The 26177-nt window shown below is 45.4% G+C and overlaps 1 protein-coding gene across 1 annotated transcript in view; it reads right to left on the bottom strand.

The window, feature by feature from the left end:
- The window catches only part of WWC2 (WW and C2 domain containing 2), a 170135-nt gene that overhangs the window by 10236 nt on the left and 133722 nt on the right, over positions 1–26177 (bottom strand). The window contains exons 10-21 of the mRNA XM_024117363.3: positions 24741–24830; positions 23277–23896; positions 19932–20061; positions 19122–19202; positions 18942–19028; positions 16191–16383; positions 12482–12646; positions 8948–9066; positions 6889–7087; positions 5404–5568; positions 3908–4000; positions 538–780 (exon numbers count right to left, since the gene is read on the bottom strand). Of these exons, the coding sequence (XP_023973131.1) occupies positions 538–780; positions 3908–4000; positions 5404–5568; positions 6889–7087; positions 8948–9066; positions 12482–12646; positions 16191–16383; positions 18942–19028; positions 19122–19202; positions 19932–20061; positions 23277–23896; positions 24741–24830 (2185 nt within the window). The remainder of the gene's footprint in view (positions 1–537; positions 781–3907; positions 4001–5403; positions 5569–6888; positions 7088–8947; positions 9067–12481; positions 12647–16190; positions 16384–18941; positions 19029–19121; positions 19203–19931; positions 20062–23276; positions 23897–24740; positions 24831–26177) is intronic.

A 26177-nucleotide genomic window follows, 5' to 3' on the forward strand; every position in this document is an offset into this window, starting at 1 on the left:
GGATGTGAAAGGGCAGCATGTGTGTGCGCGCGTGTGCACCAGTGTGTCCGCACGTGTATAAGGAGTGGACGTGGGGCTTAAGAGCAAGCAGGAGAGAAGCCGATGGTTCTCACCAACTTCCGTGGCCGGAATGAAAGGCGCACAATTGGAAACCGTTTCTTTCACGGAGCGGGAGAGCACAAACTTCAGGGATGAGAAAAAAAGGCACACGAACTCCGATAATCTATCTACACATACAGAGCTGGTAAAAATAAAGACGAAAAAAAATCTGTACTCAGGGGAATCAGATTGTTCTCAAAATGGCACAAACGCACCTTGCTTTGTGGGCTCTTTCTTCACTTGCATCACTGGATGCAAGGGCTGCCACCAGGCAGGAGGAAACCCAATGGGAACAAATGTGTTCTAAGTTCTAGAACAAGGACTTGAAGACCCGAGCAAGACTGAGGTGTAGGCTGAGTACCTTCCACCCGGCGGGCTTTAGGCAACGTGGGCTGCACGTGAGCGCTCCGGAGCTCGCGGCGGCTCCGAGCTCTGTACCTGCTTCTCGGCCTGCCGCAGGAGCTTCTGGAACCTCTCGTCCTCCAGCACTCCCGGCGGAAGGTCCGTCTCGCCCTGGGCTTTCAGGTCCTCGAGCCTCTGCCTCAGGCCCCGCAGGGCCTGCAGCTCGTCGTTCAGGCGGCTCTGCCGGGTCAGCGAGGCCTGCAGGTCCAGCTCCAGGTCCAGAGAGGTCCGCACGGGGCACTCGGGCGCTGCCCTTCTGAGCACCGGCTGGCACACCGTCTGCAGGGTTAGGAACAACACGACACCCTCATTACGTCGGTGGTCGCCTAACAGGAGGGCACTGTCCCTGCTTCCTGCTTTGGCCGACGAGGGGTGAGTGGCGGTGATGTGGCACCTCCTGACCCCTGTTGCTGGGGCAGCGAAGGCCCAGTCGGGGGAGGCCGGGGGGCTTGGTCCTGAAGGAGGACAAGCAGGGCCCCCGGCCCACCTGCACTGAGCACGCAGGTAAGCAGCAAACGAGCCTTTATTGTTTTAAACCGCAGAGAGTTTTGAAGTTGGCACCGTGGTAGAGCCTAGCTTAGCCGGACCAATTTACTGCACGAAGCCGGCCTCTGTGAACGACAAATACATCATAAGAAACTCACATGTGCTCCGTTTCAGGCCACGCACCTGCGTCCCCGCAGCTCGCACCTGTCTCGTATCAGTTCTGCACGCACTGGCCAGGACTCAGCTGCTCAGGGGAGCTAGGGTTGTGACTCCTTCCTCGGTTTCCCATCGCTTAATATCTACTCAGTACTTTCACTCCTGGATCACTGTGCTGTCTCTGGGGCCAAGCTTATCCACTTGTCAAGAAATAATTACTGAATGTGCATGAATGCGTGTCCGCTGGGGGTTTTGTAGGCAAAACGCTCGGAGGAGAAGACACCATCTGTGCCCTCGAGGACATCGCTTAGTGGGTGATACGAGGCAGAGTCAACAACAGCAAACCGCGTGGCGGAGGCGGCTTCCGGGTCACAGGAAGTCAGGGAAGGGAGAGATCACTCAGGGCTGGGTCAGACCCGCTCGAGGAAAGGCCTTCACACGAGGCTGGGCAGGGGTGCCTGGCAGACGGAGACCAGCAGGGCGCTTCTTGCCCAGCCTGTCGGCGGGGAATGGAAAATAAGAGACTACTAGTAAATGGGGGACTATTTGATACCAGACAGAAGGACTCAGACCTGACAGGTACTCCAGCTGGAAGGTCTGGAACACTGGCGGCGCTCACAACAGACGGGAAGGCCAGGCCTGTCTGTACCCCTTCTCATTTCAGAGCCGCAGCCCAGGTCTGAACAGCTTTCATTGTCTCCTCGGATTCCTCTTTCTCCTTGCCCAACATATCCTGCTGCAACACTCTCCAATGTTCTTCTTCTTCTTTTTTTTTTAACATCTTTATTGGAGTATAATCGCTTTACAATGGTGTAATATTCTTATTAGTAGCTTTCCCTTTATTCAACCTCTGCTCTAACAAACTTATTACACAGCAGAATCATCTAGACACACTCTTCGACTGTACTACTCTGTCAGGTACATGGAGGCTTGCTAAAGGCTCCCGTGGACACGGCCTGCTGGTAAGGGTGTAACAGCGGGCTCGCTGCTTTGTAAGATCTGCCCATTTCCTTGGAGTCAATGCTCCCTGCCATGACTGCTCTCAGGCTGTCAGCGTGGTGTTGCTGAACTGGGGAGAGATGTGGCGATGGGTCCCCCCAACCTCAAGCCTCGCTGGCCGGGCTGCCGCCTTCCCAGCCAGGGAGCCTTCCACTGCTCTCCGGCGATGCTTTTGCTCTCTTCACCTCTACGTGGTTCTTCTCATGCTGTAACTCCTAAATCAGAATACACTTCCCCATTCACTTCTACCAAACTCTATCTGTCCACTTTAAAAGCTATTAACAGTGATCTCCTAAACAGCGTTTCAGGATTAACCTTTGTCTGGTTCAAGAAGTTCTAATAACTAAGTTTATCAGTAACTCGACTGTTTTTCAGCTCCACTCAATTCATAAACACTGTTGGTTAAAAGTTCTCTGAAGACTGCTACCATCCTCTAAAAGTATGTGCTTTTAAAAATGCAGGGGACTTAGAAAAGAGTTGAGAAGAATTTTCATTCAAGATGATGGAAATTTAGGTGCTTTTAAAGCACAAAGTTTGGTAATCTGAAAGATCTATGTTTCAAAAGGTCCTGAAAATGCTGAGGTTAAAGAAATGCTTGCATATTTACCTTTAGAAAAAAGAAATATGCTTACGACTGTCAAGTAACTAGGAAGTTAAACCAGGAAGTTACACGTTGCCCGGTCACACATCCAGTACTTTGCCCACAGCGGCACTAAAGCAGAGCCGCTGGTGAGGATGACTCAACTTACCCTCCAATCTTCACTCCCACCCACGGGGCCCAAGCCTGGCCGAGCTGGGTCCCTCCTCATCCCCTGAATATGCTTCCCTGCCCCTGTGCCATGTCAGGCCACCTACCAACAGCACCCAGTATCCATCTCCATCCCTGAAACAAAGCTACCACTTTCTTTTGAAATTTTATAGGGGTGTCAAGGCCAGACACCTTCCCCACGAAGCGTTTTTGATTCTCCCAACCAGGTGAGCCACTCCGCCCTTCTATCTGCACCTGGAGTCGCCCGCGTGCCCTCGGAAGACCTCCTCCAGGCAGGGAGGTCCTGCCCGTCACTGCAGAGCTTAGTGGGCACAGCGCCGCATTCTTACTGAACACCAGGCTTTAAGCCGAAATAAAGCAGCTTCGGAAATCAGCACGAAACAAATTATTAGTAAACAAATAACTTTCCGTTGCTATTTCAGCTGCTGGTAAATAAACAGGAATTTCTGAACAGTCCAACCTCTTAATTTACTTAAAATTCTCCCAGAGTTTCCCTTTTGAGCTCATCCAGAGACCTCTGGCTTCCAGGAAAACCTGACTTGAGCTTTTCCATCTACATTAATCTTAATTTTCGAAAAATATCTGTTTTTAAGCAAGCTACTAAAACCGTGTCCTCCTTTTCCAGAACGTCTGCCCCTCACGAAAGGCACCGGGTGTTACCCTCTCCCCACAGCTGTTCAAAAGCCGGCCGTGGCGTGGAGACCAGGCAGCCGGCAGCAGAGATGCTCCCCCCGACGCGGCAGGCCCATCTCCATCCACGCTGCAAGTGGATTCACCCTTCATTATCAGAGGTCCCACACCAGTGATGAATAAACGCTCTCCCGCACATCCTTCTCCATAACTGACACAACAGGTGTGTCTCCGTAATCCCAGTGGCTTCATGCCAGCGCCCAAGAGCACGGAGCAAGGACACCCAGCAGTCCAGGTGTTCATATTCTGATATGCAAGATGCTGGGTGGGTCCAGGACAGTGGGATGCCGCTGAGGGAATACATACCCTTTTGACTCTCAAACTTCGCCGTTCGGTGGAGTTTCTCACAAACAGTGATTTTTTAGCCAGGGTTGAACTGTCACTGTCACTTCGATTTAACTGGCAACAAAGGTTAAAAAAAAAAGAAAAGGAAATCAGTGTGTACCAATGTGCTAGAGGAAGCTTGGAATTGAGAACTTTATCGCAGAAAGAAGGTAGTTTATTTCTTTAAGAAAATCCTCCCCAAACAAATTTTTCCCTGTTTTCTTGCTCTTCTTAAATAACTTGATTTTCTTTAAATAATTGCCTTTTGGTTACAGTTATCGTAAGTCATTTGTTAAGAAAATTATATATATTTTGAAATAAAATTATGCCTTGTATTTTTAGCTAATATGCACTATCCATTCTTTAAAAGAAAGGTTTGTGTAATGCACAGAGCTCAAGGGCAGAGTGGAGCCACAGCATGTACAACTGGGAACACGCCCAGCCCAGGCCGCCCACACTCACTCCCTCACCTGCTTCAGGCCTTTGCTGAAACGTCACCTTCTCAGCGAAGTCTACTCTGAACCTACTTAAATTTGCGACCCGCATCCTCAACATTTCCATCCCCTCTTAACTTGCTCTACTGTTTTCCACAGCAGTGGTCCCTGCCCAAGAGACTTCACAGTTTACTCATCATGTTTATTGTTTGGCTCAACTCACAAGAACATAAGCCCCGCAAGGACAGGGCTCCGGGTCTTTGGTTCATGGACGAATCCCAAGGATCCGGCAATGTGCTTAACAAATAGCAGGTGCTTAATTAAAATGTTTGGTGAGCTGAATGAATAAGTTTAGAATTCCGAAAGTATTTTCTAACCCACTTTATGATGTTAAGTCTAAATTACTATAAATCATAAATACTTATGGAACTAGAATTTGGTAAACTGATGCAAATCAAATAATATTCTCCACAGAACTATGAATCTGACTCAGCGTCTGGAGGCATTAATAAAGGCGATTTTTGTCCTAAAACCCGATTCACAATTTTTGACTCAGCAGGACTGACATGGTTTGAAGCATGCATGATATACAGCAGAAATATACAAGACATCATAAATCTTGAGTCACTTTAAGTTTCTAAATACACACTGAGGTCCAGACAGACTTAGCAGCCTGGTCCTTAATGTCACTTATTTGCAAAATAAATGGCATTAGAAGCAAAGAGACATTAAATTTGAGGAAAGAAAGGAAAGAAAAAAATTCCACAACCCAAACTAAAAAGAACGATTAAGAGTGTGATATTTTATGTATATTTTATGGCATTTCTAGCCATTAGAACCTGTAGTCGAGTTTGAAGATCCCCTGGCACTGTCTATCGTCACTAACCGGCCACTCCCTGGCAGGGGGCGGGGAGAGGCGGCCGCCCCCGTAAGAGCCCTGCGCGCCTCACCCTGCAGACGCCCGCCCCGCAGACGCCTCACCCTGCAGACGCCTCACCCCGCAGACGCCTCACCCCGCAGACGCCCGCCCCGCAGACGCCTTACCCTGCAGACGTACTGGCTCCGCTCGCCGGGAGAGAAGGTCTGCGAGCGCACGATCACGCTGCTCCGCACGAAGGGGCGCTGCCGGGCGCTCAGGCCGCTGCGGTCTTTGGGGCGGACCGCCACACTGGCACCGCCCGCCTCGTCGGTATTTGTCTCTTTATCAACCTAGAAGTCAGTAATTTGTCAGGAGCGGAGAGACGATTCTTGCTCCTTTCTTCTAAGTATGAAAGAAATACCTAATCTTACAAGAGACTCATCTAGCACCAGGGCCACTGCTGTGAGACAGGCTTTGTCTTTCTCCTGATGCGAAGGTGGTTTTCTACTTAGTTCTTAGGAAGTTACCCTCAGGTAGGGTAGGATAATATCTGTCCAACAGGGTTACCTATAAGTGGCAGCACCACCTCTAACAGATTAGACCTAAAAAAAGGAAGCTTTAGGTTTACAGAGGGTAAATGTGCTTCTATAAAGAACCTTATTTGAGAATTCTTCATCATTAAACGTTATTCAACTTTCTGATTCGTTTTTTTCAGAGTAAACGATAAAAGTAGCTAAATATAAGAAAATGAAAATACACTAGTTAAACCTCAGGTTTATGCAGAACATGCAATTATATATACAGCCATACCTCGGTATCCGCGGGAGTTTGGTTCCCGACACCAAACTCTGTGGGTGCTCAAGTCCCACAACTGGCCCTCTGTATCTGGGGCTCCACGTTCTCGCATTCAGCCAATCGTGTACTGTTTACTATCCGCGGTTGGTTGAATCAGATCCGCGGTTGGTTGAATCCGTGGAGGCAGAAACCACGGATACAGAAGGCCGACTGTATGCGTGTATATGTGTGTGTATATATGTACACACATGAAGTCTTCAGTCAGGGTATAACGTTATTTTTCTTAGAAATAAATAACTGTTATTTTCTAAACTCCCAAGTTTGCCAGCATCCTCAAACCTTGAAAATGAGTTTCCCCCTTTGGGGATGGCAGTCTCAACATGTCTGTCACTAACCATCAAAGTTACCTGCTTAGTAACATGGCATCTGTGCCTAAACCGAGTCATTTGCCACCTTCCTGAACTGGTTTCAATCAGAGCCCCATCTAACCAAAATGAGCTTTACACGTTTACCTCATGTTTGAAATTGAAATAAACTTATAACATTTAGGAAACTTAATACAATTAAGTAGGCATCCTGGTGTTATTCAGAAAATTCTGAAAATGCTTTCAGTAAATATTCACAGAACATTTACAGAGAGATAAACGCCACTATTTATCTTCTTATATGAAACTTAATTGGAGAATGAGTATTTGGGGCCCATTTGAAAAGGTTAAGGCCTTTACAATGTTTCCTAGGGTCTGCTCCCACAAACGCCCATCCTGATCAGCTTTGGCACAAAATCCTAACATGGAGTTACAGCTGAAGAGACAGCCTTGGTCTGCGTGGTGCCTCTAGGAGACCAGTTTCAGGAGGGCACAGCTGAGAACACTCACCAGGGCGGGCACTCCTGCAGGGGACTGACTCCCAAGGTCGTTGGCACCGTTGTTTTCTGTCTTACTTGTGTCCTCATTCATCTCAGGCACACTCGGGCATGAGCTTACGTCTTCTGCACAGCAACCGCCCTCTGCCAATTTCACTTCAGCCCCCTCCTCAGCCACAATTTCATCAGAGGCCTCTCTCAGCATGGTTAACCTATGGGTGAAACAACACACAACACCGCTCAGGGTCAAGCAGGTGTGCTCTGCGATCGGTACAACCTGGGTCTGTTAACCCGTTGTCTGGGCGAGGCACAGACTCACACATCACGGTTCAAGCCAGCTCTCTGGCTGGAACTTTTACTAAAATGCTCATGAGAAATAAAGTTATCACCTTACTCTCCAGCAATCGCGAGCGAAATCAGCATAATTTCGTACTGAAAAGTTAAATTCATGAAATTTGACCTAATTCCTAAATATTACACAGAAATACGCTAGAAAAATCACATATAAAGTTTAACCCACGGTTTGAAAATACTGACACTCACTCTAATATAATTTGGTATCAGTTGTTCATTTATTGTAAAATTATTCGAACAATAGAATGCAGTGACTCTCTGCTAAGAGTGAATAAAAATATCCATGATCAGCTGTGCCCATGGTCTAGCAGAGGTGGAGCCCTGGGTAGAGGAGTCTTACTACGGAACTAACAGAAGACTCCGAATGGTCTATGACCTTGTCTTTAACAAAAGCCATGGCCTGGGCTTGGGTGGCACTACAAGTGAGGCTCCAGAATACAAATATGGTTTATATTCCGTATAAACTGTACTGACAGGAAAGCAAGAGTACCAGGACGGGTAAGAATATCTCACTCTTTGTTGAGTTTCATATTCTCATAATGCGAACATTTTTTTCCACTGATAATGAAAAGTCAAGCTTTAGTTGTGACTGGTGATGTACTGACAGATTGGAACAGACTAGTTGTTAAACACCTGGTCATGAAACGAACACGGGCGGGACGAGCAATGAGGACCGTACCTTATCAATTCCTTTAGATTACATTCTAAGTGCATTTTTTGAAATGTGGGTGAAACAAGTTGCGTATTTTACATATGCAAGGAAGGCTCAGTATTTCAAGATATGATGAACCTCATAATCACTCTTATATTTACTTTTTTTTTCGGTGCTCTGAACTTCATTCACTAGAAAGGACTTTTGATAAGAACAAAGTATATCTGCTTTTCACATCACCACAGTAAGCTGTTCCTTTCAAATGTCCACAATTTTGTTATTTATATCTTGTCACTCCAAGTTTGTAAGAAGTTTTATATATACACACATATACACAAATGCTGCTATATATGTATATGCATATGTGTCAACAGTAGTTCAAACATAACAGAATAAGCAACAATACATACAAAATTAATCCAAATGACTTTACATATATACTAAAAAAACATGCATTCACTGAAATTTGTTTTAGAGAAAACAGTGCAAACCTGGAAAGATAGTTCTTTATACCTATGTGAATCTAGACAAACGCTATAATAACCTTTTTTTCTTGTTCAAAAACAATGAGGTATGAAAAATGAGAAGGAAACAGAAAAAGAAGCTGAAAGTGGCAACAAACAGAAAAAGAGCTCTTCAGAAGCTATTTTCTAAATATCTGCTTTGACTTCCCAGAGCCTAAATGGTACTTCTGGTAGTTTGCAGAAAAAAGAGTCAGTTTTTAAATTTATCTATGACTCTGAAATAAACTACTATACCCTTCAAAATAGGTAGTTTAGACTTAAAACAAACAAACAAAAAAAGCCCAAGAAATAGCGTCAAAATTACTGAAGCAAGAACAAAGAATCTCGCTCATGAGCTTTGTCCGCAAACTCGCCACTACCCCTTTCAACTCTCTAATGACCAAGGAAAGACTTTCCCTAGGGGCAGCCCCCTGAAGCTGCACTACTTTCCGTTAATTCCAGCATAAGATCTAAACCTATAAAGGTTTCCCTGCAAGTTTCTTCTGAGAATCTAAACACATCCTCTTTGAGATCCCAGTAGCGAAAGGAAATAACTGTTTTACCAATCTCCATCTGGACCCCTTTGCTCTTCTTCCTGCTCTGGTTCTTCTTCTTGTGCTAATTCTTGTTCCACAGCCAACAGCTCAGCTGATGTTCTTGCAAGTAAGGCTGACACTGCATCCTGGAGAAGGTAAAACACATGGCAATGAACACCATATATTGCAAGAAAGGATTTAAAAACTTATCAGATGGGGACTTATGCTTCTAATTGTGAAAAAGAAGAGGTATGAGACCCAATTCTCCTGCTGAGAATAAATATGAAGGCTGAATAAAGTAAAACAAAAAGCAAAATACAAACAAACAAAAAATTCCAGCTGTTTTAAAGCAATGGAGAGCAACAGAGGCAATTAGCACTCGAGGACCAAGATCCCAGGGAGAAGGGAAATGCAAGGAGGTGAAGGGACCATCACTGCCACTCTTCTCCCTTGGGGGGCATGTCAGCCTGTGAGGCACACAGGCTGAGAGACTGTGGCTGCCCAGGGCTGTGACAGTGATGGGAGGATGCAGAGATGAAAACTGAGTTGGGGACAAGGTAGCCAGCATACAAGGGGCCAGAGAAAATGAACTGTGAAGTGAGTCCAACATTCTGCACAATATTCCTTCTGGGACATTTGCCCCTCCTAAGCTACACACGTGCAGAGCAAGAAGCTGAGAAAGCCAAACCAGCTGCTAGGAGGCTAAACAGTAAGCAGATACCTCAGTTGCCTCATGGTCCTAGGGAGAGAAAAATTGGAATTCAGGTCTCTCAAGTGATCCAGGTGATCTGCCCATATTGTAATCTGCCTTCCAGAAGAATATTAAATCCTCTCTGGAGGAAGCTATCAGCCAGATCCTCTACAATCCATACATAATATCCAGCATTCCACTGGAAACAGGGCCCAATGACTGAAAGCCAAGAAAAATAAGAAGCAAAAGAAGCAGATCCATAGGTGATCCATATACTACAGTTATTTAGAAAAGGAATTAAAAATTTTATAATTAATATGTTCAAGAAAACTGATGAAACAATGGAGAATTTCCCTAGGATAAACACAAAGAAAAACACATTAGCACATCAGAGTGAAATTGCTGAAAATCAAAGAAAAAGAGGAAAATTTACAAACAGTGAAAGAAAAAAGATGTAATACCTTTTAAGGATCAACAATTAGACTCCTCCATCAGCTGAACAGAATCAATGGAAACCAGATAACATGTTATTTTTAATGTGTTCAGAGAAATAATTACTCACTTAGAATTCTGAATATGCAGGAAAAAAAGTCCTTCACAAATGAAATCAAAACAAAGATGCCAATAGACCTGTACTAAAAGAAATACTAAAGGAAATTCTCCAGGCAGAAGGAAAATGACCCAAACTGGAAGCACAATAATGCAGAAAGGAAAAGAATACACCAAAAAGGGTAAAGATATAGGAAAATCTAAATAAATACTGATTGTCAATAAAACAATAATAATAATGTCTGTGGGATTTAGAATAAATGTAACTAAAATATATGACCAATAATTGCACACAAGGAGGAAAGGGAATCATGGAGTTAAGTCTTCAAAAATCTTTGCACATCAAAAAAAAAAAATAATAATGTAATTCTTTTCTTTTTCTTTTGTTTTTTTTTTTTTTAGGGATGGAGCAAATGAAAATGTCTTGAGAAAGGTGTTTGTTTGATGGTGTATCAGTGTCAATTCTTCCACACTGTTGGACCAACTGGGCAGTGTTGCTTGTTAAACACACACACACACACACACACACACACATAAACACACACACACACACACAGAGTTGTCAATGAAGCCTTCTTATTATATAGAAATGTTAAAATATCAGGCTGTTTAAACTTTTACCATTTCACTTTGAGTCCTAATTTGTTTTTCATTGCATCTACCTATTTTCCCTAGCACTATTTCTCTTATAAATAATCTTACAGGAGAGAATATTATACGTCCATGAGTTTTACCTTAGGCAATCCAACAGCTGCTTTTTTTTTTTGAATGTTTGAATTTTATTTTATTTATTGTTTTATACAGCAGGTTCTTATTAGTTATCCATTTTATACATATTAGTGTATATATGTCAATTAAAAATACATTAATTAAAATATATTTCAATGAAAAAAAATCTTTGTGCTGTCTGAAAAAAGCAAAAGCATTAATTTAACACAGTTTCTAAGTCAAGGATGCATGATGTAATCATCAGGGAAACAGCAAAAAAGAAAAGACTGTAATACTAATGGTCTAAGAGAAGGAAAAACCGAAATTAAAAAATACTTGATTAATCCAAAAGAAGGAAAAAAAGAAACAGAGAGGACTAAAAGAAAACAAAGAGTAAGATGACAGGTTCAAGGCCAAATATATCACTAATAGCATTAAGTGTAAATAAATGAAATATTTCAATTAAAAGATGAAGATTTTAAAACTGGATCAGAAATCAAAACCAACTAAGTACTGCTTACAGGTGAAACACTTGAAATATAAGAACTCAGAAAGGTTGAAAGTAAAAGAATAATAAAAGATAAACCATGCAAATGCTAGCCAAAAAAGAACTGATACAGCTTTATTGATACCAGACAAAAAGTGTTATTAGAGATAAAGAGGGATAATTTATAATCTTAAAAAGGTCAGTTGAACAGAAAGATACAACATAATGCTAAATTTATATTCACCTAATAGCCTGGATACAAAATACATAAAGCAAAGATTAACAGAACTAAAAGGAGAAAGAGACATTTATAATCATAAATTGGAGATTTTATTATACCTCTTAATAATTGATAAAATAAGGAAATTGAAAAATCAGTAAATGCAGAAGACTTGAAAAGTAAAATTAACAAACTTGACCTGCAGAAAATACACACTTTTCAAGAGCACATGGAACTTTTACTAAAACTGAACACATGCAAGTCTCAATATTCTCTATGATTGAATATGTATAAAAATTCATATAAAATACACCACAATGAAGTCTGTTTTATTCCAGGAATCCAACGGCAATTTAACATTCAAAAGTCAATCAATGTATAATCCACTACATTAACAGAATAATCTTAAGAAGGTAACCCCGTAATCTTCTTAAGAGATACAGTAAAAATGTTTGATAAAATTCAATATCCATGCATAATAAAGCTCTTAGCAAACTGGAAAGAGAAGGAAACTTCCTTAATCTGATAGCATATATCTGCAAACAGCCTCAGAAAAACCATTCTAAATGATGAATTATTGAAAGCCTTCACTTTGAAAAAGCATAGTACTGTCTACAGAGGTAGATGACTGTACTGTCTACAGAGATAGATGACTAAGGCAACGGAACAGAATAGAAAGTTCAGGAACAGACTACACACGTAGAGGATATCTGACTTATGACAAAAGTGACACTGCAGTGCAGCTAGGAAAGGAAGCATTTTCAACAAACAATCCTGGGTCAACTGGCTATCGTATGGGTAAAAAACAATCTTGACCCCTACCTCAAACCTTGCACAAAGATTAACTTCAGATGGACTGCAGATCTAAATGTCTTAATTAGATGTGTTTCTCCACCTCTGACTCACCAAGTCTATAGAATCTACTAGTGGCTGGCTTGGTTGAAATACTGAATCCTCAGTTTCATCTTCGTTCTTTTTGCAGGGCATTTGCTTTGAAGGAAGCAAGTTATACCACAGAGTGAAAATCTCACTGGAAAAGGGTAAATCTGCCAGGCTGATCTGAGTTCCCGCCTATGTGAAATGAAAGGAAAAAAAGAAAAAAGAAGAGAAAATAAAATGTTTCAATTCATATTTGCTCCCTCTGATATAACTGAGATTACTGGACAAGCTTGTTTTAAGGTTAAAAAAAAAAAAAAGCAATACACATGATATATAGCACTGGTGGATTTTTTTTAAAACCTGGCAATGTCTTACATTTTCCGGTGTGACTAAATAAGAAATATAGCCGACCCTTGAACAGTGCGGGGTTAGGGACGCCAACACCACCCCCGATCCTGCAGTCGAAAATCCATGTCTGCCTTTACAGTTGGCCCTCCACGTGTCAGGTTTCACATCCCCAGATTCAACCAACCACGGATCAAGTAGTACTATAGTGTGAATTTAGTGAAAAAAAAGAAAAAAATCTGTGTATAAGTGGACCACAAAAGAATCCCAGGGTTGGTTTTTAGACTGGGATTACAGTTGACCCTAGAACTACACGGGTTTCAACTGGAGACTGCAGTGTTTCTTGAACACCTGGGCACACCTCTAGACACCTGCGTTTGAACACCTTATGTAACTCCACTGGTATGAAATTGCTGCTCTGGTCATTGAGCACAGTGTGTTAAACTTGCTCTTAGTTACGTGTGAAGTCTTCTGCATTAGCATTTAAATATCCTACTGCTCTAAACAGTAACACTTAAGATTTCCTAGAAGCTCTAACACCGTGGCTGGGAGAACGAGCTGAATGGAGGAACTATACTCAGTGTCCTGCTTAAATCTGTAGCAGTCAATTAGGTGTGGGATGTCCTTTTGATATCTATCCATCATTGATGAGCTGTGCGACCCTGGATGCATTACTTCTCTAAGCAGTTCTTCATCTGAAAATAGGGGTCATCATACCCTTTTCATAAGATTGTCAAGAGGATTCGATGAGATAATGTATACAAAACACCCAGCACCAGACTCGTACTGGGAATAATAAGCATACTCCACGGTGATGGTCATAACAGAGGCCAAAGTCCTTCTGTATCTAAAGGTTAGAAATAAAAAGTAGATTTTACAGAGAATCATAATTTCTAAGCAAATTTGAAAGGTCTGGAATAAGAGAATGGAAACCAGAAATCACTACTTCAGATAAAAAACGAAACCACCGTTGGGTGTGTCCGAGGCATTGGGCAGATTGGTAGAAGTATCGAGTCTGGCAAAACAACAACTAGAAAACTATTCTCAGAATATCTGATGATGGAGATGATGAAAAGTCCTACCAGGCACTCTTCCCTTTGGTGTTTACTGACAGAGCACAGATCCACCCTCAGTGTCTTCTGCTGCAGGGCTGTCTGGGAGATTGCCACTCTGAACACATCACCGAACAGCAGGGACTCCGCGGCCGGATGGACTTTCGTTCGAAACAGACAGCTGACATCAGTTGAGGAGGGAAGGAGAGCAACTCTAAAGTATCTGCGAAGAACAAGGATGACAGGGATTTCTCTGGTTCAATTACATCGGATTCACAGCTGCCGTCTGAAGTGATCTGCCTGGGAGAGAAGCACAGGGACACGGACTTCATCTCAACCCAAAGCTCTGCTGCCACCATGGTCGTCATGCTCAGGGGCACGGAGGCTCTGTTCTTAGCCCGCCGGTGCTCCGGGTCACGCAAGGCTGAGCCTGCCGCCCGCCCCGGGGCTGCAGCGAAGGCACGTGGTAGGGAAGGGAGAGGAACGAAGACCACGGGGCAGACGGATGTACGTCCCACCTGCCCGTGTCCTGACAATTCCACAGTGACTGCCATCGGAACCTGGGAAAGCCGGAACACACCAAGTAGACATGGGTGACTTTGTCCCAAAGAACACTCATCCTGCATATTAAACAAGAACTGCTGATGGTCATTCCCCAGGAATGGAATACGTTATCCTACTAGAGGAAAAGAAACGCTAGTAGCACACTGTTAAGAAAATTTAAAACACATGAATTTTAACAGTTCAAGAAAAGCACTGCCTAGCATCTCAGAAGTCTCAGATACGGCAAACTGCTTTATGCTCTGTCATATTTAGAGGAAGAGTCAGAGAAAAACAGTAACTTCTAATACTACTTTATTTTATTTATTTGTATTTTTTACTCTTTTTCTTTAAACATCTTTACTGGAGTATAACTGCTTTACAGTGGTGTGTTAGTTTTAAACATCTTTATTGTACTAGTGGCTGGCTTGGTTGAAATACTGAATCCTCAGTTTCATCTTCGTTCTTTTTGCAGGGCATTTGCTTTGAAGGAAGCAAGTTATACCACAGAGTGAAAATCTCACTGGAAAAGGGTAAATCTGCCAGGCTGATCTGAGTTCCCGCCTATGTGAAATGAAAGGAAAAAAAGAAAAAAGAAGAGAAAATAAAATGTTTCAATTCATATTTGCTCCCTCTGATATAACTGAGATTACTGGACAAGCTTGTTTTAAGGTTAAAAAAAAAAAAAAGCAATACACATGATATATAGCACTGGTGGATTTTTTTTAAAACCTGGCAATGTCTTACATTTTCCGGTGTGACTAAATAAGAAATATAGCCGACCCTTGAACAGTGCGGGGTTAGGGACGCCAACACCACCCCCGATCCTGCAGTCGAAAATCCATGTCTGCCTTTACAGTTGGCCCTCCACGTGTCAGGTTTCACATCCCCAGATTCAACCAACCACGGATCAAGTAGTACTATAGTGTGAATTTAGTGAAAAAAAAGAAAAAAATCTGTGTATAAGTGGACCACAAAAGAATCCCAGGGTTGGTTTTTAGACTGGGATTACAGTTGACCCTAGAACTACACGGGTTTCAACTGGAGACTGCAGTGTTTCTTGAACACCTGGGCACACCTCTAGACACCTGCGTTTGAACACCTTATGTAACTCCACTGGTATGAAATTGCTGCTCTGGTCATTGAGCACAGTGTGTTAAACTTGCTCTTAGTTACGTGTGAAGTCTTCTGCATTAGCATTTAAATATCCTACTGCTCTAAACAGTAACACTTAAGATTTCCTAGAAGCTCTAACACCGTGGCTGGGAGAACGAGCTGAATGGAGGAACTATACTCAGTGTCCTGCTTAAATCTGTAGCAGTCAATTAGGTGTGGGATGTCCTTTTGATATCTATCCATCATTGATGAGCTGTGCGACCCTGGATGCATTACTTCTCTAAGCAGTTCTTCATCTGAAAATAGGGGTCATCATACCCTTTTCATAAGATTGTCAAGAGGATTCGATGAGATAATGTATACAAAACACCCAGCACCAGACTCGTACTGGGAATAATAAGCATACTCCACGGTGATGGTCATAACAGAGGCCAAAGTCCTTCTGTATCTAAAGGTTAGAAATAAAAAGTAGATTTTACAGAGAATCATAATTTCTAAGCAAATTTGAAAGGTCTGGAATAAGAGAATGGAAACCAGAAATCACTACTTCAGATAAAAAACGAAACCACCGTTGGGTGTGTCCGAGGCATTGGGCAGATTGGTAGAAGTATCGAGTCTGGCAAAACAACAACTAGAAAACTATTCTCAGAATATCTGATGATGGAGATGATGAAAAGTCCTACCAGGCACTCTTCCCTTTGGTGTTTACTGACAGAGCACAGATCCACCCTCAGTGTCTTCTGCTGCAGGGCTGTCTGGGAGATTGCCACTCTGAACACATCACCGAACAGCAGGGACTCCGCGGCCGGATGGACTTTCGTTCGAAACAGACAGCTGACATCAGTTGAGGAGGGAAGGAGAGCAACTCTAAAGTATCTGCGAAGAACAAGGATGACAGGGATTTCTCTGGTTCAATTACATCGGATTCACAGCTGCCGTCTGAAGTGATCTGCCTGGGAGAGAAGCACAGGGACACGGACTTCATCTCAACCCAAAGCTCTGCTGCCACCATGGTCGTCATGCTCAGGGGCACGGAGGCTCTGTTCTTAGCCCACCGGTGCTCCGGGTCACGCAAGGCTGAGCCTGCCGCCCGCCCCGGGGCTGCAGCGAAGGCACGTGGTAGGGAAGGGAGAGGAACGAAGACCACGGGGCAGACGGATGTACGTCCCACCTGCCCGTGTCCTAACAATTCCACAGTGACTGCCATCGGAACCTGGGAAAGCCGGAACACACCAAGTAGACACGGGTGACTTTGTCCCAAAGAACACTCATCCTGCATATTAAACAAGAACTGCTGATGGTCATTCCCCAGGAATGGAATACGTTATCCTACTAGAGGAAAAGAAACGCTAGTAGCACACTGTTAAGAAAATTTAAAACACATGAATTTTAACAGTTCAAGAAAAGCACTGCCTAGCATCTCAGAAGTCTCAGATACGGCAAACTGCTTTATGCTCTGTCATATTTAGAGGAAGAGTCAGAGAAAAACAGTAACTTCTAATACTACTTTATTTTATTTATTTATATTTTTTACTCTTTTTCTTTAAACATCTTTATTGGAGTATAACTGCTTTACAATGGTGTGTTAGTTTCTGCCGCATAACCAAGTGAATCAGCTGTACGTATACATATATCCCCGTATCTCCTCCCTCTTGCGTCTCCCTGCCTCCCTCCCACCTTCCCTATCCCACCCCTCTAGGCGGCAGAGAAAAACAGTAACTTCTAATACTACTTTATTTTATTTATTTGTATTTTTTACTCTTTTTCTTTAAACATCTTTACTGGAGTATAACTGCTTTACAGTGGTGTGTTAGTTTCTGCCGCATAACCAAGTGAATCAGCTGTACGTATACATATATCCCCGTATCTCCTCCCTCTTGCGTCTCCCTCCCTCCCTCCCTCCCACCTTCCCTATCCCACCCCTCCAGGCGGTCACAGAGCACGGAGCTGATCTCCCTGTGCTACGCGGCTGCTTCCCACTAGCTATCTGTTTTACGTTTGGTAGTAATACTACTTTAAAAGTGAGTTTTCTGAGCACGCATTACATGAGGATTCACAATTCCTGGAGACAGCAGGAGGTATCTTCTTTTAAATACCAGAAAGAGAACACCCATTCAATCCCTCCCCCCTCCCCCATTTCCAGGCTTTCTAATTCATATTCTAAAGAGCATCTTTCTCCAATTAGAAAAACTGTAAATTCACACGAAGAACTGAGGAAGGCCACATTATTTCTGTATTTTGTGTCAACATTGATTATGCAGATTCAGCATTAAAACCCTAGCGGACCCTGGGCCACGGTCGTTAAGGCTGGAGACACAGCCGAAGAAACCTCCTTTCCCTGCCTTCATGGAAAAGCAACGAAGGGAGGTATTTTAGAGAGGCGGGCGGGAGGGACGGGGTGTTCTGCTTCTCCGGACTCAGTTCACCTTGTGCCTGTGGCCTAACCACTTACACCACCCTCAAATGGTTCCGAGTGAAGAAAGTGAGGTTTTACAGGGTTAGGAACCAAAGGCATAGGGGAAGGAAGGTTGGGGTGCTTTTCCTCTCGTTCTGCTGCTGGGGAGGGGGTTGGGGGTCACTCACAGAGACCCCGTGGCCGCCGCCAACCCACCGACGAATCAACTCTGCTTGTCGTCATTCATAATCAAAAAAAAAGGTTTGACGTTAGGAGAAAGAAAGAACGATTCTGAGGATACTTCAGGCTAGCTGTCGTCTTGAGCAGCGTCAATATTTAGGCCAAGGCTTTCGTTACAGGTTTAAGAACACGCTGCCATGCGCTCAGGAAGGGTCAGGCCAGGCCGGCAAGCGACCGCAGGGCAGCCGGGAGCAGAGGCCCTGTCAGCGCACTCTGGAGGGCACCTGTGACTCCCTGTGGGTGCCCTGCTCCGGCAGGCGCGGGACGTTTGCCGGCGGCCCCATCCCGACATCAGGGGCTTCATGCAGGTTCGTGTTCTTGGGGGATTCTGTAGTTTTGCCTGGACCTGCAGGTTGGCTCTCCCTGTCCACGCATTCGATCCCTGGCGGATCTGCCCTTTCCCTGACAGGCCACTCGAAGATTAAAAGGCTGTCCGCGGCGTGCTCCGAGATCTCAGCGTACTTATCGGGGGGAGAAGTCGCGAAAAGTATCACCAGCAGGTCCTCCCTGAATACTACTGGCAGGTATCCCTAACCTCAGTGCTGGGAAGCGGGCTTTCTGGGGTGATCAAGCCGCTCCCCCACAGGCCCTCGCTCCTCCCCGCGCGGTTCATAAAACCAAAGGAGGGGATCGGCCCATATCTCCCCCTCTCTGCCTTTATCTAGTGCTGATTAAGACACAGTCAGCCCTGCTATGTCTTGCCCACATCTTCACCTGGATGAACTGCTACATTATGCTGCGAAATTCTCATATGGACGATTGTGAGTTCTTTGATTTGTCCCCCACTGGTTTTACTTACACTTTTGAGGTGTGGGGTATCAGGAAGGCATGAAGGTTTCGGAGCTGTGCCACAATGGCCATGAAACTTGACCTTTTTGCATCGTATCTGTCAAAAGAGAAGCTGATGAGACAGGGAAGAGCATGGGCCACTTGTCACCGCACGGAGTCGAGAGGCGCCCCTTCCTGTGCACATCCTCACCTGAGTCCGATCTGCACCTGGGCCGTCTCCATGACGGCCACGTCCTCCTCACTGTACAGAACATCTTCGACTTCACTGGGCCTGGGGGCAGGGAAACAGCAGGTGCAGGTGGACGTTTGTGAACGGAAACATGCAGAGCTATGGTGGCTGTCTGCCTCTTAATGATCCTGAATGGAAACCTGAACTAACAGAACTCCTCCGGACTCCACTGGTGGTCCAGTGGTTAAGACTCTGCACCCCCAACGCAGGGGGCACGGGTTCCTTTCCTGGGCAGGGGACTAAGACCGCGCGAGCCACACGGCACAGCTAAAAACAAAACAAAACAAAACAAAACAAAAAACAGCACTCCGCGACTAGCCAGTGGACCTGAGCCCAGAGCAAGCTCACTTTTAAAAGTCTTGCTTCACCTTGTCAAGAGGAGTCTGCGTCTGGGCCTTGAGGGGAACGACTTTCTGGTGCCTGGGCTTGCAGAGCCTCCCCGGGGTGTACGGCACCCCAGATACACCAGGCTTTCCGAAATCTGCATACACGAAACGCTTCACGCGCCAAACAGGCACTGGGCAAGCCCTGCAACACTCTCATTAAAAACGAGTTTACGGCTCTAAGAGGCTCGGCTGTCTTTGAGCACATCGGCCCGTTCCTCACTTCCCTGCTGATGGGATGTTCCGGTATCCCCAGAATTTTCAGCCTACCGCTTCTTTAATGCCCAAAGACCTTTCCCCTGCAGAGAGTGGACTAAGGACAGTGCGCCGCTCCCAGTCTGTCACCCCACGCCGGCTGCACGGAGAAGGCACCGGGCTGGGTCCTTACTGTTTCACGAAAGCTTCGTAGACCCCGCTGTCCCCGGCCACGGACTCATCCGAGACCGCAGCCGACACACAAGTGGTTTTCTCCCCAGGCAAGTGGATTCCTCTTCTTTTTGGTAATGATTTTTCCACATCTAGGGAGGGGAGAGTGACAGCACTAATTAGAAAAAGTTAAGTACAAAATGCACACATGGTTTGGTTCTGAGAAATCCAAAATAAACTTTCGACCTGAGAATCAAGGATGCTACTCTTCAAATCAACAGAAGCGAAGGATTCCAGGCACTGCGACTGATAAGGTTCCTGGGATGCCAGTTATCTGAGAAAGAATCGGCTGTTCCTCTGTCCTGGATATTTTAAGGGAAGGGATCAATTGCACCCTGTCTCCCGGGCCCCTTGCCTCCCCCTTCTCGGTACTCGCTGCAGAGAACACAGTCGGGGGTAAGAAGCTGTCTGCCTCCCTCAAGTACTGGAAACGTTTCTATAAGAGAGCTTCTAGCGCTCAGTGGAGAGAAAGGTTTCCGCCTCTTTTGCTCGCCCCTTCTCTCCAGCCTCCATCTCCTGAGCTGCTGCTCTAATAGAAATTAAAGGGAAAGTTTTGACTTACAGAATTCCTCACTGGCTAATACCATTAAAAACCTTGTGCTACTGAATCTTCACCAACCGCCACTTAACTTTTATCTCTGACTCATCTTCATACCCCGGCATCCTGCAGAGAGCAGGGAGCCTCGTTTACGGCTGTGTTCCTGTGTAAGAAGCTGCAAGCCCATGGCGTTCTTTCATCCTCAGGCAGGCGAGCGGGATCCATATTGGTATGCATTTCGGCCCCCTTCCGAGCCATGACTTTACATCTTGTTAAGAATGTTTAAATTTTAAGGCTTCAGATTACAGGATTGATTGCTGCATTTTCCCTTTTATTTCTGGCAGTGGGAATGCTTTTTCCCCCCGAGGATGAAGTGCCTTCTGTCCGCCCACCCCGCTTTGTGAGGGGTGACGGTGATGACATGATTTACTGATTACCCCCAGGAATAACCACAGCAGCCTGAAATGGACTTTGACAATGACAGAGACTGACCGCCGCAGGACTTCGGAGTTATTCCAGCCTGATTTCTGCCATCCAGCGGGGACTGGTGCTGGACAGTCAAATGTCTATAAAAGGGACTCAACTTTAGCTGAACAAGAGTCTAGAGCACTGAGGAGGTGACCAGTGTCACTATCATGAGCCACCTGCCCCCATGCCAAGGTCAGACATCCCCCCATAGACCGAGTGTCGCTGACCTGGCCTGGAGAGAATTAGGCTTTAGGGTTAAATATATGCTTTCGGTTGTTTTCACGTGTGAAACTGAATATTACTTGCAAACAAAGCTCTTGGATATATTTTCCCCTAGTGTGACCTTTTAACAGCAGTTTTCTAACTAACGTGCATTTAGAAAGTTAAAAGTTGTTTCATGGACACTCTGGAGACACCATTCTGCAGGCACAGAACCCTCAGACGGACACGGGAGCAGATCGAGGGTAGGGAGCGAGGCGTCGGACACTGCGGGAAGCGCAGGGACGTCGGTGCCTCAGGACGGCCGGGCGGACCCCGGGAGGTTTTCTCCCTCATCTCCCGCTTCGCCAGCATGCAGCCTCATTTACTGGCCCCTCCAACCTGACTGAATGTGGACAAGTGGTCACTAGAGAACACTGCAAGTACATGAAGAGCAAAAACGGCTCTGAAATGCTCAAGAACTGTAAGAGCCTTCAAGTCCAAAACACAGGAGAGTGGCATGAAACCCACTCCACTTTCTTCCTTCTCTCTCCCTTGCTCTGTCCTCCTTTCGTGAATGTCGGTGGTTTGTGACAGGAACCGGGTTTAGCAGAGTTTCTGTATTCCTTAGCGTCATACAGTTGATATTAATTACTGTGAGCTGGGTGCCGAGAACCAGGCACGGCTGGGTGCGTCAGATGCATTCTGAGAGCACCAAGCCTTCCGCCTTCCGGCACCCCACAAGGTAGATCCTGCCTCGTGCCCACTTTGCAGATGAGGAACAACAAGCCTGAGAGACCGGGTAGCGTGCTCGCCGGAACACGGCCGGCCTACAGCGCCGCTGCGAGGCGAGGGCCGTCCGGGCTGGCTTCAGGGGCAGCACGCACCGGGCCACGCGCGAGGTCCCGAGGCAGGTTTCTGCTTTGCTGGAGCCATTAGGTAAGCAGCGCTCCCGTGCTATTTTCTTTGCGGTTATTATTCCAATAACACATCACTTGTTGGCACCTGCCAGGCAGGCAGCACACAAACCACACAGCGTCTCCTGCTCTCTGTCTCTGCCCCAGGCCACTGGCAGGCGGTGGTTCAGTCTTCAGTATTTGAAACCACACAAACGAGATGGATCCCTCTACCTCTTTAAACATCTGAAATGGCCAATCAATGAATACTTAGAATTCCTAGGACCAGAAGTACAAAATAAATACGCTTACGGAAACAGCAGGAAAATACTTCTAAAGAGGCCTGTCTTCACCTGCGCTGTAGACGCGCAGGGGCCTGTGTGGCTCTGAGCAGGTCTCCTGGGACCAGCGCTGGACTTTATTTCTCATTTGGTTTGGGGCTGGCTCCTCGGAGCCCAGCTGCGATCATTTGCCAAACAAGGCACCATCCCGTTCTCTTTACAACCACATCTAGTACAGTAAAACCTTCTGCCTTGCAAAGGTAAACAATTAAAAGTATTAAATTCTCCCTGTTTGGGTCTCTGGGAGCACAGATGCAGGAGTAAGAACTCAGGCCACAGCGCTTCCTTGGGCTGCAACTAGTACCGTGGCCAGGAGAGGGCAGGGTGACACCACACAAGGGAACCGGCTTTCTCCCCATTAACTTTCCGCAGAGGGAGAGTCCGGCATGAAACAAAACTCGTCGTATTTATGTGGAATTCCCACAGCAACCTAAACGTTGAACCTTGGTGCTAATTAGCTGGTATGCTAATTGCCTTGGTTTTCATCTGTTTTAGGCCAAATGTGAAAAGAAGGTCCTCTTCCCTTTCTCGCTATTTCAGAACCAGAACCTATGTGGAAACACGCAGTACGTTCACAAAACGTGTTCCAGGCAGATGCCATGCGCAGTGGGGTTCTACACAACAGAATGGATGCTCAATGATTAAATCTATTAAATCCGGAAGGGGATTTGCATTTGATAAAGAAAAAATGTGTAGGTTTATCAATAAAAATTCTTTCCCAAATGAAGCCAAAATGAAAAAAGAGCAGTAGAAAGAGAAGGGGGACGGACGGACGGACGCCCTTTGTTTCCAGGGAGGAAGTAACCTCCAGTCACTCTCCTTGAAGTGGCCGAGAGGGGTACGTGAGGGCAAGGGTCTCCGTTTACCTGCAGGCCCTTCCTGCGGCAGCCCCCTGGCGCATTCGGTGAGGTCCTTATCCTCTGAGAGAGACGGGGGCGCTGCTCCCGGGTCAGACTCCAGCAACAGCTGATCTTCCCCGAGGCCGACGTCTGCAAAGTGGCTGCTCAGTTCACAGTCCTCAAAGGCAGCAGAGAACTGATGGAGAGGGACGTCGTGGGGAGACAGGGGGAACGTGCCTTCTAAGACCAAGGGAGAGCCAGGCGGGGACAGGGAGGAAAGGGAGGACCGGGAGGACAGGGACGTCACGGACTTGGGGGCCTCGGTCAGGGCGGGAGCGTGGCCCGGGGCTGCGGCCGCTGCCCCACAGGGACCGCTCTGGCCAGGCTGGCTGGGGGACTTGGCCACTTCGTGTTCGTGGATGGTGGTGATGGGTCCGGAAGGAATGTAACCACCTTTCTCCTGCAGGAGGAAGTCCAGTTTATACTGATAATCCGGGTCCAGCTGGTCGCCCTGACTGGTGTAGTAGAGCTCGCTGGAACTGAGGGAGTTGAGGGACCCTCTGCTGGACGTGTTCAGAGACCCCCGGCTGGAGGCCAGGGAGCCCAGGCTGCTCCCGGACGACATGGACAGGGTGCTGGCGGAGAGGCTGGGAGAGGAAAGCACACCTGTAAAAACCGGGATGATGTGGAAACCCCTGCCGGCTCCTTCGGGCCGAGAGGAAAGAAACCCAGTGACACCAAAGAGCAGAGTCAGCGACCGGGGTAAGAGAACTTGCTGTCACCCCACACGTTTCCACGCTTATTTGTGAATGTTTCCAACCTGACTCTCTGAAGACTCTTTAAGCAGCAATCCTACTCATTAAAAATCATCCCCCTTGTGCAAAAGTTACAAAAAATTTAAAAAGGGATCAAATACCTACTGATAAATCTATCTGCATAAATATCCAGAAGCGACTATGCAATTAAAAAATACAGAAGTGGGAGGGAGGTGTAAACAGCATGAGGGGTTAATGCAGTGGCTTTACTTTTAAAGAATCAAACTTTTTATTTTGAGAGAGGAAGAGGCAAGCTTCTAAAGACAGAGGCCCCTGGGCTCACTGGCCTTCCTCCTCTTTCTATGTATATTTCAGGAATGAATCTGTGGCTGTTTTAGGGTAAATCTCCCCCACCTTCCCTTTTTAAAAGAAGGGATGACGTGGAGAAATGTGTCATTTTCCTAAGTATGTCCTGATAGTTGAAATACATCTTCTTCCCAACACATTTCAAACATATTCCAAATAGGACCTTGGGGTTCATGAAACAAACAAACAAAAAAACAAACCCAAATCCCTGCAACTTTAAACTTGGTCATCCGAGTTTCAGTTGTATTAGTATAACAGTTTTCCTACTTTTAAGTCATTGAAAATGAAGAGAAAAGTAATCAAAGATGAACTACAACATGCCTGAATGCAGTCAAGAAAAATTTTCCCCTCAAGAACCAAACAGGCTTACTTTTTAAGTTGTGAATGCAAATATGTAGTTAATTTAGTAGTTTCTTCAAGTTTCTGTAGCAGCTCTTTCCTTCGTTCTTCCAATTTCAATCTAGACAAGAAAAAGAAATGAATTTATGTTCACATAACTATGATCAAGCAGGAAAAGAAAGATTCTGAAAGAAAAGAAAGATCCTTATTATTTTCCCCTTGTGAGATCCAAATGAACTCGACACAGAGAAAAGAGAGCCACCTGCCAGAAGGAAAGTGGGCAGAGCTGTCCACAGCCACTGAGCGAAGGGGGAGAGCTGTACCAAATGGCCAGCGTTACTGAGAACTTGTAAAATTTTGGTATTCTAAAATTTTCTTAAATGGGTAAGAAAACCTCACGCTCTTACAAGTTAGGGAAAGACAGTGGGAAAGAAAAGAACAACAAAAAAACCAAACCAAGATTAAAGATCCTTCTGTAGGCTTGTGACTTCAGCTTCCGTTACTACAACATTTGACTGCAATGACAGGGAATTAGAAAAGATCATCTGAGTACTGAATTTGGTGAGGGCTGGTCCAAAATCATAGTTAGTGATAAAAATACCAATCTTATTTCGATGAGAATTTTGGCGATTAAGAAACAAATTAGTCCATATTGCCAGTGTGAGCTAATTTGGGCTGTTTAACTGTTTCAGCAAGAAAAAGACATAAAAGTGATTTCCTTTCCCATCGACGGCACCTCTCATCACCTGTACTGGATTTTCATGAAATTTCATCCACATTCAGCTGAACCAGTTTTTATGAGGATTTTTTAGAAAAAAAAATCTGAGTATTACGGAATTGTGTACTTGAGTAAGCCATTTTAAACACATCAAGCATACTGTCTGTGTCAGGATTTTCAGACATCATTGACATGAGCAGATGGGACCCAGAAAACCACCACGGTTTCCGGTCTTACTCGTCTGTCCCCAAGGCAAGTCACTTCATCGTGGGTCTCAGCTTCCTCATCTGCAAAATGGTGATTATAATCCTACTGCGTCCACCTGCTAAGTCTGTTCAAGGGATCAGACGGAGCTACGTATGTGAAAGGTCTCTGCGGCCAGCAAAGCCAGTCTCCCGTGTTCAAAGCCTCGGCACGCCCCGCAAGGTGCCGATGCAAAAATTGGCTACTCTTCTTTGGAGAAAAATAAAACTTGCCTAATTTTCAACCTCTTTGAAATGTCATGTATGTTTTAGGCAGGGAGGAAACATGCCCATATTTTACTTATAGATATCTATCCTTTGATGCGTCACCAACACAATTTCATTATATGTTAAAATAAAAAAGTAATTCTTGGGCTTCCCTGGTGGCGCAGTGGTTGAGAGTCCGCCTGCCGATGCAGGGGACGCGGTTCGTGTGGTTGAGAGTCCGCCTGCCGATGCAGGGGACGCGGTTCGTGCCCCGGTCTGGGAGGACCCCACGTGCCGCGGA

Source organism: Physeter macrocephalus, chromosome 20 (assembly GCF_002837175.3).
Source record: "Physeter macrocephalus isolate SW-GA chromosome 20, ASM283717v5, whole genome shotgun sequence".
In the NCBI taxonomy this organism is placed as follows: domain Eukaryota; kingdom Metazoa; phylum Chordata; class Mammalia; order Artiodactyla; family Physeteridae; genus Physeter; species Physeter macrocephalus.